Raw genomic sequence first — 12,216 nt, 5'->3', positions numbered from 1 at the left:
AGCTTTCAGACCTAGACACTAGGGTTCCTTCTATAAGAAGTGAAATTTCTTAACAGATTGCCCAGCTGGTGGTGAATATGTTGCCTATTTGAACTCCACCTTTGTGGGTCTGGAACTCCACGAGGCCAATGTCAAAGAGATTTCTGTTCCAGCTGGAGGTTTCACGTTGCTCTGAAAAGGTCTAGGGCCTCCACACACTCATGCTTTGCCCATCCTGTTGCCTTTGCCTGGAAGGACCCTTTAAAAACTCTCTATAAAATTCAATCCACCCTCAAAGGCTCTTTTCAAATGGTACCCTCTCCATGTAGCTTTTCCTCACTTCCCCAAATGGATCCCTACAGATCTCTGCAGCTCTTTCATAGCAGTTATTTTATTCTGGTTATCTGTATACTTGCCATGTCCCCTGCAAGACTGGATGCATGTGGCTTACTCTTCTTGGTATCTTCTGCGGAGTCTAGCATAGAACTTTGCACATAATAGTCTATAAATATCTGCTGAATTCAATTTCTACCTGGTTCTGAGATCTCTCAAGATGATGTGGATACCAATGATGAAACTTTTGAATGAATTCTTTTTGTAGCTTAATGACTGTCAGAAAAGTGCACTGGCTCGTGTGGATCCTGGACTCCCCTCAATGTGAATGTTAAGGGAATTTCTTGGCCCAGCTTTAAAATACTTCCACTCAGAGCATAAAAACTGATAACCATCTTAGGAACAACCATGCAAAGTAGAGAGAATTAAATAGCTAAACAACTGAATGAGTTCTAACACTGGGATTTTAATAGCTTCGAGGGTCTAAACTTGAGTTGTACACTTTGTCTTTAAGACCGACATGGTCAAAAATTGCAAAGATGATGATATTAAGACTTGGGTTTTCTGGTATATAAGGTGACCCTACCAAATAAAAAGACAAAAACTGCTTGAGTGCCCACTCTGTGCATGGCCCACCCCTTCCTGCAATCTGATTACCTAGGCTGGGACCTGCTGCGTTCACCGGGGGTCAAGGCCACACCTGGAGTTCAAGAGTTCTGACGGTGAGTCCGTAAGTCAGTATTTCCACCCAACCCTGTCTCTGATTTGGAAAATGCAGGTCCATAGGGAAACCTCAACCACCCTGTAGGCCTCACAGCTGACGCGGCCCAAGCTGTGCAGACCGTGTTGGTACCCTGCTGGCTGGAGTTACCGTGCTTGGAAGATAAATAGGCAGGACCCCTCTCTCCACCCCCCCAGTGACATGCATTCCAGAGGATGCTCTCAGCTTTCAGATGGGAGCACCATCAAATAGGTTGTAGGCAGAAAGGGAAAAGGAAAAATTAAAGCCATTAATATGCTGGAAGGAATAAAGAGACTGGTTCCTTAAGATTGGGTTCTTAGGATGTGACTCAGGTTCCTCAAGCCAGGGACAACCTACTTTCTTTCTCATCCCCTATTGAACCCAATATTTTGGCCAAAGGCAGGCAGGGCTCAATCCCCTTGAGCACAGGAGCCTCACACACACTCCACTGTTTCCTGCCTCTTCACTGAGCCTTTTCTAAGCCAGGGAGTGCCTCTCTATTGCTATACCTAAGGGAACAAATTTATTTCAATCAAACTGTGAGCAGTACTAGAAATAATGTTAAATTAAGTATAGGATGGTGCTTCCTGTGACTAAATTTTTCATTGTATTTTATTGATTTATTGATGTTTATTAATTAAAAATGTAGGACAGCACACACCAGGGCGTATAGTTGTAAAGAGATGTATCGAAATACGTATCCCTGTCTCTCCACACACACATAACACACACATAGACATCCACACCCACTTGCTTCCTTCCAAGGCACTGAAAGTACTCACTCTTCAGCCTTGTCTTTATGACTTGCCACCCTGGAGTGGTGTTCCTTACCAACATATACATCCGCATACATTTATGGGTGTATGAACAATCTGCAGATGTTTTATTTATAAGTGGCAAACTCACTGCAGCACAGAAACATGCATTTACAAACAGCTATCTGTTTTATGAAACCCTGTTCCTTAGTTTTAATAGCTGAACTATCCAGCCATAGCATAATAATGTACAAGGTAAATGGGTCTCCATCTCTGGAACCTGTTCCAAGTTTTCTCAAATGTGACTAACTACATGAATTTCCCAACTATCAAAGAGACCCCCCCCCCAAAAAAAGACAGTTTATTCTAGACATGAAACCTGCACAGTTATAAACTGCAGAAGTTTTAGGGATGAACTTTAACTTGAAACTATCCTGAAAACTGAAATTATGCTCCAGGGGTAACATGAAGAAGAAAACTACCTTCCTGGAAAGCACTCATGATGCTAAAGGGAAACGTACTGTTATTTTATATTGGGGGGTGAAATCTGTATTGTAAAGAAGTTTGGGTCCTTATAGTGTTTATTAGGATGAAATACAAGGGATGGAAACCTCTGAACCGATATCTGTAAAACACTCCTTGTTTAAAGTGGTAAAAGAAAATTGGTCGGAATTTGCTCTGATTGCAATAATCTAAAGATAGGGAATGGTGCAAAACATTAGAAAGAGAAGACTATAATTATTATTTACTAATGCTCCATCCTAACGTATTCTAACAGCTTGTGCATTGTCAAATCAACAATCTGCACTAAATAAATGACCATTTGGGAATTGTTAGGGAGCGTCTCCGTTCCTCTCCCTGCTTGACTAAAAACTGTCATTTGCAATCAAAGCAAGCAGCCTTGGAGCTGAGAACACAGCACTAGCAGCCTTGTAGTTGTGTCTTTCTGAGGAAAGACGAAAGATTCACATTAACTTGATCTTTTGCAGCCAATCTAATTTCATTCTACATGAATCCGAGGGGACTCCACACCACATTCAGGATTTCCTGTAGGATTGCACTAAAAGCTTAACATGCTATCTTCTCTGTTACCAATCTTCTGAATTCTGAGAGGCTGTGATAGCAAATGAGGACAAGGAGGAGTAACCCAGATTAACTTGTGACCCTTGAGTGTGAGGCAAAGGAAAAGTTCTGCATTAAGTTTCAAAATGGTGATGGATTTTTAAAAAGTAAAACTACTATCTGAGGACATGAGCTTTAAAAACACCCACCCAAATAAAGTAAATAATGTTGCCTCCCCAGAGCCTTTGGATGTTTTAAATTCCATTCTGGTCCTTTTAATAGAATGTTAATCATAGATATATAACTGGAGAATTCTAATGTAACTAAAAAAATTTACTTACCATCAATTCCTCAGGTGCTGGCCTTTCTTTTGGCTGTTTTCGCATGCTGTAGGAGAAAAAAACCCCTCACATTATCTATATCACTTGTAAATTTCTGCTCTAATTCCCACTATTGACTATTTCCCCCGGAATCTGAATTTTTCAAAATTCATCATGTTCAATTCTTGGCCAATGTATTAGCATCTTATTCCCTTTCTTTTATTTTGGCCTTTAACTAATCAGATTTTGGGGGAATCTCATGAATCAGAAACACAAAATATTTTTTTTTGAGCTACTCTTACAATACAGATAAAGAATGAATTCAAATTTATTCTAATTCTACTTTTGAAACTCATGTGAAAAAGAGCAGCAATATTCTCTTCCTGACTCTATTATTAATTTATTTCAAACTTAAATTTAGGGAATGATATATTTCTTTTCGGTAAATGGGATATGACAATAAGAAAAGAAACATGACTATCAAGTCAAATGAGAAAACATCTCATTCCTTCATTATTACTCCGAATGACAAGTAATACATAAAAGAGGTCAGGAATCTGGATAATACTACAAAATTACAAACGCATATCACATTATCTAGACTTTCCTTTATTCTGGCTACAAGTTGATAATTCATTAAATAGCTGTGGGAAAGTTAAGTTTGTTTAAGCTGCTTAAAGAACCACATTCCTCATGCAAAACACTTCTTGTCTTATATGCAATAGGTATCACTAACAGCTGTGGCATGTACTTAGCTATGTGATGAAGCACCCACACATGGGACTGAGGTGACTGTGGGTAGCTTGCCTACTTGATGGCCATATTTGTACTGAACTCAGAGTACCTGTGCGATGAAGTCAAGAAAAGAGAGTGCTGCTTCTATTATTTGGAAAATCACACAGATGCTTTTTCTTTATATAAGGCAACTTCTAACAAGCAAGAAGATAACCCTTCATATTATCTCTGCATTTACTGACAGTATTTTTTTAAGCAGAGAGATTTAAGGATCCTTTGGTAAACAAGAACCATAGTTATGAACCATTAGTGACATCGAGGACATTTGCCTTCCCTATAAATAACCGTGTGCACTTCTCAGATACTGCATCCGTTAGCAAGTGATTCAAGCTGTCTCGCCAGTGGAGTTGGTGACAGTCCTAATCTGACACTCCAAAGTAGCTGTACCTCTTGGGAAAACAAGGCTATCACCCACTATCATTTCTGTTTTGCCCCGACATCTGTGGAAATTTCAACACAGGTTATCCCTTACTCTGTCTCCATAAAACTTTTACGTAACAGCTGATTAATTCTTTGGAAAGGAGGAAGGCAAAGCCATATCTGCTTTTCTCTCTGTCTGCCCAGAAGCAGCCTCACTCGAGGCTGGTCTCAGACCACACAGTGAGATAAGCACCGTGGTCCCCATCACAAATCCAGCACTTCTGGGGCGGGTGATGCCCAAACCGGCATTCCAGGCAGGAATCGCATGGTTTGCTTTTCAATTTCTGCATTTCAACGTGGGGCATTCCCATGATATGCTTCTGAGTGTTTCCAGGAATTCCACATAAAGGAAATTAAGAGAAATTAACACATATTACTGGATAATGGCTCTAATATTATTAATGAGTTCAGGATTCCAGTGTTTAAACAATATGTATACTTTTTTCCAACATGGCATGCTTTGGAAAGAAAATGTTTGCAGAGTGAAAATAGTTTTTAAAAGCCACAGAATATAAGTATTTTAAATAAACAGAAAGTGTTAATAACCTTTTAAAAGTCGGGGGAAAAATCTCTTCCCTACATATTTTCCTATGGTATATAAACTGTATGAGACACTTTTATTAAGAGGTAACATATTACACTTAGTCAAAAAGGTGATAAAGCTTGACACTTATATTAAGGAATATTTCTTGGTTTCACTTCAGTGTAATCATCAGATAGATCCTGGGGGGATGAGGAAGGGGACAGTGTTTCGGTTTAGCAAGGACTCCTGACTGTACCATTTAGGGGCACCATAGGAATGAAGGGTTCATTTTCCACCAGTGGACATGATTCTGAAGGGGTGATGAAATGAGGAATTGGGTGAAGGAGGGAAAGAGAAGTAAGCGTAGTTATGAAGGAGTTCCAGAATGTCCAGAACAGTTTCTAATTAGTTCTATCTCCTGTTTTGGTCATTTCTGTGTTCCCAATTTCCTCTCTCTCGCTCCACGCTGGGGTCAGGGAGAGGGCAGAGGAGGGCAGTGGACCAACTGGGCCTTCCAAGGCCACACGAGTGTTGCCGAAGGGGGTACAGGCAGATGATGTGGAAGGGATAATAAAAGAAAATCTGGTTCTACTGGGAGGAAAAAGGCAGAAGCTGAAAAGAACTTTTGGCAGAAAAATGCTTGTTTCCTCAGGTATTTTGGAAAATGACAAGGGGCTGCCTAGAGACTCTGAGGGGCCCTTTGATCTAAATCCTGTGGTTCCTCTCAGTTTTTTAATGGTTAAAGGGGGCCTCATGGAACCATGTTTTCATAGTCTTTCAAACAGTGACATTCACTGAAATGGGACACCAGTATGGTGTTTAAAATATAACCAAAGACAAATGTTATTTACTGAAAATCCGATGAATTAATAAACTATGCTGCTTCTGCTAAGTGACAGACAGTTTTACGGGAAACTTAAGGTTACATTAATAAAAATAAGCTTCATATGTCTGTTCAATAGGGGCTACAAAATTGTGTATTTCTTAAAAAAAAAATTGGAAAGCAACAGTATCGGTGCTCAAAGAAGCCTGATTCTCAGCAGTTTATTAAAACGCGAAAAAGCCTCTAAAGTACATTTATGACCCTTTGTGTAAATAACGTTTACATAATTTAAACAATTTCTTCAGCTTTGCTGCCCCATCTGCCCAAGGCCCCCAAGTCCCTCCCGTCTCCAACAGGAAGCAGGGAGAGCCATAAGGTCTCACGGAGCTGCCGAGTTAATGGCATGTATCATTTACATTGAAGGCATGGCATGTTTGCAAACAGGCTCACCACTGAGTGATGAAATGTACAAATGGCTCGGAGAACTCTCCAACCGGAAGGACAGGCGAATCCTGGGATGGAGGAAAAACATGTCATCAAAAGTCACAGCAATCCTTTTCTTTCTTTGTGCCCCACTCCCCGCAAAAGAGCAGTATAAAGATGAATATCTAACAAGGATTCACCACCACGTGGAAAGGAAAATAAGGCCTCATCTGTTAAAAAGAATCTCTATATCCTCTTCCACATGTTTGTGCGTAAAAATGCAAAATTTAAAGCCACATACATTTTATATTAGTGAGGAACATAAGACCAAAGGGGGAAGGGAGGTGAAAAAGGACAATGATAGCCACAGGGTAGGAAAGAAGGTAGGAAAGCGTAAATGAGAAATTAATGATTATTTAAGTAACACACAAATGGTCTTGTAATTAACGAAGAGCTGTGAAATTATTCTTGTGTTGACCTTTGTTTCTTTTACTGGATTTGCTATTTATTTACACTTTCCTTTCTATTTACATTTATTTGTATATTTTACTGCTCTTAACTGCTTGCCCCTAACTGAATCATTTGGGTCAGATTTTTTTTTTTAACTTGAATAGAAAGGGTTTTATAGAAGAAGCTGTTTCCCGAAAAAGAATTTCAGCCAGTCTAGGCCAACTCATCATATGAGAAAGCTGATGAATTTAGGACACAATGAAAAACTCCCATCTTGACCACCAAATAGAACTGGGGTGGAGGTGGGAGTCACTCAAAAGAGCAGAAAACTACACAGCCACAAACAACCACCACCGAGTAACAGAGGGAGCAAACCCCATTACCATTTGCAAAGGAAGGCTTTAAGAATTTAGGAGTTTTTCCAAGAATGACAGAGAGCGCCACTGTGTTTATAGTGTAACGGCTCAGGATGTAATGAAATTACACTGCAGAGTACTTTAACAGTCATCTCATTAGACCTACAGTTGGAACAAGAGAGCCACATAAAGTAGGCAGCTGCAAATGACTCCACTCTCATCTATTCTCATTTGCTATTAAAAATACCTTTCGGCGGCTTTTTTCCTCCCTGACATCCCTACACAAAGTGCCCTGCAAAGTATGATACATGCACCTATTTAAATTAACAAAGGAATGACTTATTTTAATCTCACTGTGCTTTGGAGTGCTTTGGCCATTTGGATGAGCAATATATCATTACATACAACCTTCCAGCGCTGCAGGCAAGAAACTCAGAGCATGCAGCATTTGGTGGGAGCCAAACAATTTCTCTAGCACACAACTGTGTCAAATGCATGCATGTATTCATTATTGAGAATGAGAGGAAATAGCTTTGATGTAGTGGAAAAAAGAAGATGATAAAAGCACCTCTGCAATATGCGTGTCATTATCAATGGTGGCAGATAGATACAATTGCAAGCCTCCTATGTGATTAGTAAATATACATATAATTGCTGTGGCCAATTATCAGAAAAATGAGATCGGTAATTACAAGACAGAAAATTAACTAGAACTCTTATTAAGGCTTTGTTTCCAATTCAAACAATTGGAAACTGCTGGAAAATACAATTAAATCAAAAGGAACTGAGGGGGTCAAAGCAGCCAAAAAAAGAAAAAATCCCAAGGAGGTTAAAAGAAAAGGAATGTGAACAAAATGTGTCTTAGTTTTTGCATATCTGTCCTCTTTGAATTTACTCTATTCATCCAGAGTGGGAGAAGGTTAGTAATTGTAAACTTAAAATTCTCATCAGTGGAGAAAGGCTTCCAAGAGGAAAGGAAAACAAAGGAAAATGGGAGTGAAATAAAATCTTGCCAAGTTCAAAGGATTACGTGTAGGCATTACATAGAGAAGACATGAAAAATGGGGGGCTGATGAAACAGTCCACTGGAAAGAAACAAGGCACGCAATAACATGACAAGTCCTCGATAAAGGTACTATAAAATGGTCACAGAAGTCCCATCAGTTTGAAGAGCAAAAATAAAACATGATATCAATTTTAGCCTGGCCTGTTTTAGGAAAGCCATATATATCATCAAGCCTGTAAGAGTCTACAAGGGCCAGTTCAAGAAATGACATTTTATTGCCCCAAAAACTATTAGTAAAAAGATAGTTCAAAGTCTGAGGTACAAAAATTATGGGACTCTGATCAGGTAGTTAATTCTCTAAGTCATTCCTTTCTAAAATTTTTTTGGAGGCTGTGGTACTGGAAGCGTCTAAGTAGTGGTGGCTTTAAAATGCAATGTTTAGGAAAATAAAAGCCTACTGTCTTAATGTGGCTGAAGATTTACCAAGATGGTTAAAATTCTCCACTGGTTTTCTACAAAGATCCTGGTATGAAGCATGATGCTAATGTGGGCCTCATTTCAAAGTATGATACCAAGAGTAAATTAATGAATTATAGACTAGGCAACTTGATGAAGATGTCATTTTAACATGGATGAGAGACAAAACGAGGAAATGTGACATCTTTGCACGGGTAGTTAATTTTATTTAAGACCTGACATTGTAGCCTGTTAAGTTCCTCATAATATAAAACTAAGGAACACTGGGTGGTACCCATGAATAATTTATTTCACTTGTGAAAATGCCAGCCCAAGTCGACTTTGCAGAACCACAGAAAGTGGATTCTCATCTCAGTAGTGCCTGGAAAGAATCACTCATCAAAGATGCGGGGGGAAATTCTAATCTCACACGCAGAATGCCAGATGTTTCTTTTCATTTTAAAATCCATGTCTCCTCCACACCTCAAAGGAGAATTTCTTGCGATACAGAAGATTGACTAGTGGGGGAGGGTGGTCAGAATGCCACACACAAACATGGGGGATGGAGGATGGGGGGGTGGGGCAAAGGAGTCCTCTGAGAGCCCCCAACTCCACAAAAGCATGCAGGCTGTAAACACTCCAAAGGAAAGCAAATAAATAGACCTGACAGTGTTCACCACACTGGAGGATTTTAAAGTATACTTTTCTCATTTTTAAGCAAGTAAAATTAGAAGTTTGTTTAGATCAGGATGTAAAAACCTCCAAGAACCTGCCTATTTCATTATCTACTTCAGATCTGTGTGAAGGAGGGAGTGGAGGCTCATAGTAAAGCTGCCCCAGTTTCACCACAGCTCCCAGAGAGGGAGAAAGTCACCGCGGGGTTAGAGGGAGACTGAGAACCATGCCAAGAGGTTCAGAGGATCTAGTAGTTGCTGCTCCTTATCAGAAACGTTCTCTGTGAAACATGGGTTCAGGCAAGATGAAGAAATACATTTCAAAAATATAAACACAAATTGGAGAAGCAGTTACACCAATAACTTGCAGTACTGGCTGAAACCAACTTGAAATTGTTAATAAAGGTCACTCTCTTTAAGACCCTGGGTGCCATACTCCACCTTAAGGGTTTTTTGGGGATGCTTTTCTGTTGAACTTCTAAGCACGGAGGTATGGAACAAAACAGTGGACACAACCTCAACCAAAAGGCTTAACCTGAGATTCTAGTCCCAAATCAACTTTGGAGTTCCGCGGAAGGGACACAAGCTGGATCTTGTTATCGAGCAGGCAACTGTTACATAAAAACAGCTGCCACAAACCATTTCAGTAAGCAATTCTGGTCATCAAGGAGGACAGTCTCCAAGTCTCAGAGGTTTCAGTAACTACCTGGTCAGCCCCTTATGCGAAACAACTGGAACACAAGCATGCGGCATGCTGGAGAACAGTGAAGGACACCGGGAAAAAAGTTTGAGTGATGCCTTCGCCTGGTGAATAATGAACAGTTCAGGAAGGTCAACCCATTACAACTGAAACTGTTTAATTATTAATTATGCACAATCTATGAGCAAAAGGACAAGTTCAGAATGTTTAATGTATGCTAACTTCAACTGGACTCTCTCTGGGTATTTTGTTATTAGCACTTGTCAGCAAGGTACTCAGGCATAAAAAAAAGGCAAGCAGCAGAAAATCTGAAAGTGTGTGTGTGTGTGTATGTGTGTGTACCTGCACACTCAAAGAGGTGGTGGAGATGAAGAGGGAGAAGGAGGTCCAATCCCAACCACAGCTGCTGCTAGTTCACTTGCAGAGTAAGTGTACCAATAAGTACATTTGTGACCTTGAGAGCAGACAGATAAGTTGGATACTCCAAACACAGAAAACATAAATGAGAAAAATGTTTTTGAAATGACTTACTTAAAAGGGAGGTCATTATTTTAAAGGCATAGTTTTTTTTGGAGGCCATATTTCTTGGCTTTGAAAGGATCCATGTCATTAACATTCACACACACACAGGAGTGCATGTAAAATTGGTAGAATCTGAATAAATTCAGTGGATTGTATCAATTTCAATTTTCTGGTTGTGCTACTGTACTATACTTATAAGCTGTTACCATCGGGGGAAACTGGGTGAAGGGTACACAGGAACTCTCCATATTATTTCTTACATCTGCATGTGAACCTAAAATGATGTCAAGATAGAAAGTTTAAAAAGAAAAAGGTAAAGAGCTATTTTTAAAAACTCTGTTGAGGTCCAAACTCTTAGCAGAGCTCTGCTTTGTATAAGAGAAAAAAGCCTGGCATAACTACTCAACTGAAAAAAGTTGAGAACTTTCCTTAAAAAAATATAGTTGAGAATATAATTTTTGCCTTTCATTCATAATTAAAGATGACAATGGAACCTGACAATGATATGGTGCTTACTTCAGACACTGATAGGGAATAGACATAAAATACTGTATAAAAATGATACAATCATTCATTACTTATTTATTAGTTCATTCATTCAGCAGTTTTCTTGACCACCTGCCATGTCAAAGGCACTGCGCCTGGCATGTGGGATGACTGATACTTAACCTATATCCTTGGAGAATCTGTGTATTGTTCAGGGGATAAGAGGTGTACCCCTAATAAACAGCCCTGCAGGATGGAGGAATTGGCCAGGTGAGAGAGCCATGGCTGACACTCGGGCAGTACTGGGGAGCTCCATGAGTTCGATTTAGTTTGGCTGGTACATATGAGTCCCTAAAGGAGAGTGATGGGGAATGAGATATGGAGGCTGTGAGATACCTTCTTCGCCGTTCTTTCTTCTTTCCTCACTCCTGGAGAGCAGCTGGGGCTGGAGGGACCTTAAACATCTTAGTCTGTGTCCGATTCCCTTCTCTTTGTGCAAAACAGACATTCCTTCAAACCAAGATTTTATACTTATTGGCAGTAAAACAAGGAGGATAGAAGCACAACTCAAAAATCTCAAGGTGTTGGCCACAATGGTGAATTCTAAGGTCAATCGTACTGTGTTTAGATTAAACCAGTCTGGCAAGTTAAATAAAATATGGCAAGCCTTCTAACATTTTTTTAATAGTCTATTTCTAGACTTCATGGTGTCAAGCCATCAAGCCAACAGGTGGTTAACATCAGAGAACCACCTGGAATCTAACCAGCATTGAGAGTTAAGCTCTAACATTTTAAAAATAAATCTTCCCATTCAAGCCTAATGTTCCTTTGGCCTGGCCCAACAATGTCTGGTCCTACGCACTGGGGATCATACTAATTGCCACAGCTGTCTTAGATCGCTCCGTGTCTATCCACAGTGCTGGGATCAAAGGTCATTTGTGATTCCAGTGGCTTCACGTCAGTCAGAATAGCATTTTCCCTTGTCAGACCTCAAACTCGTTTTTGATGCTCCACTGTTCACTGCTTTAAAATAGTGTCTCTGTGAGACAACTGGCAGAATCCATACAAGAAATCTGCTTTCCACTGGGGAGGAAACCTAGTTTGTTCGAAAAAAAAAATTAGACACAAAAGCTGAAAAATAAAAAATACTGGACCCTCACCTTTAAAGATTTTCACAGAAGCTAATCTACATACCAAAATATCTACCTGTCCAAAGTGTAATCCAATGGTAGATTCTGGGAAATTAGCTTAGTTTTAATATTTTGAGGTCCTCAATGTTCATATCTGTAAGTTTCTGCTATAACAGAGAAGGGTGGGAAATAGATGGACAGGCGCTCCTGGTCAGTCAGAGAATGAGTCAGCCTAGTTTAAGATATGAGTAAATCATCAAT

At 39.8% G+C, this 12,216-nt stretch overlaps 1 protein-coding gene across 4 annotated transcripts in view; it reads right to left on the bottom strand.

The window, feature by feature from the left end:
• MAP2K5 (mitogen-activated protein kinase kinase 5) overlaps positions 1-12,216 on the bottom strand; it is a 252,190-nt gene that overhangs the window by 33,019 nt on the left and 206,955 nt on the right. For all 4 annotated transcript variants that reach the window (XM_087428587.1, XM_004421737.3, XM_087428588.1 and 1 more), the window contains 2 exons: positions 6,203-6,264; positions 3,213-3,258 (listed from right to left, as the gene is read on the bottom strand). In XM_087428587.1, the coding sequence (XP_087284713.1) occupies positions 3,213-3,258; positions 6,203-6,264 (108 nt within the window). The remainder of the gene's footprint in view (positions 1-3,212; positions 3,259-6,202; positions 6,265-12,216) is intronic.

Source organism: Ceratotherium simum, chromosome 3, assembly GCF_057802395.1.
Source record: "Ceratotherium simum simum isolate JZ-2026a chromosome 3, ASM5780239v1, whole genome shotgun sequence".
NCBI classification, from domain to species: Eukaryota; Metazoa; Chordata; class Mammalia; order Perissodactyla; family Rhinocerotidae; genus Ceratotherium; species Ceratotherium simum.
Note: the sequence above shows the minus strand (reverse complement) of the source record. Positions and strands in the feature narration are given on the sequence as shown.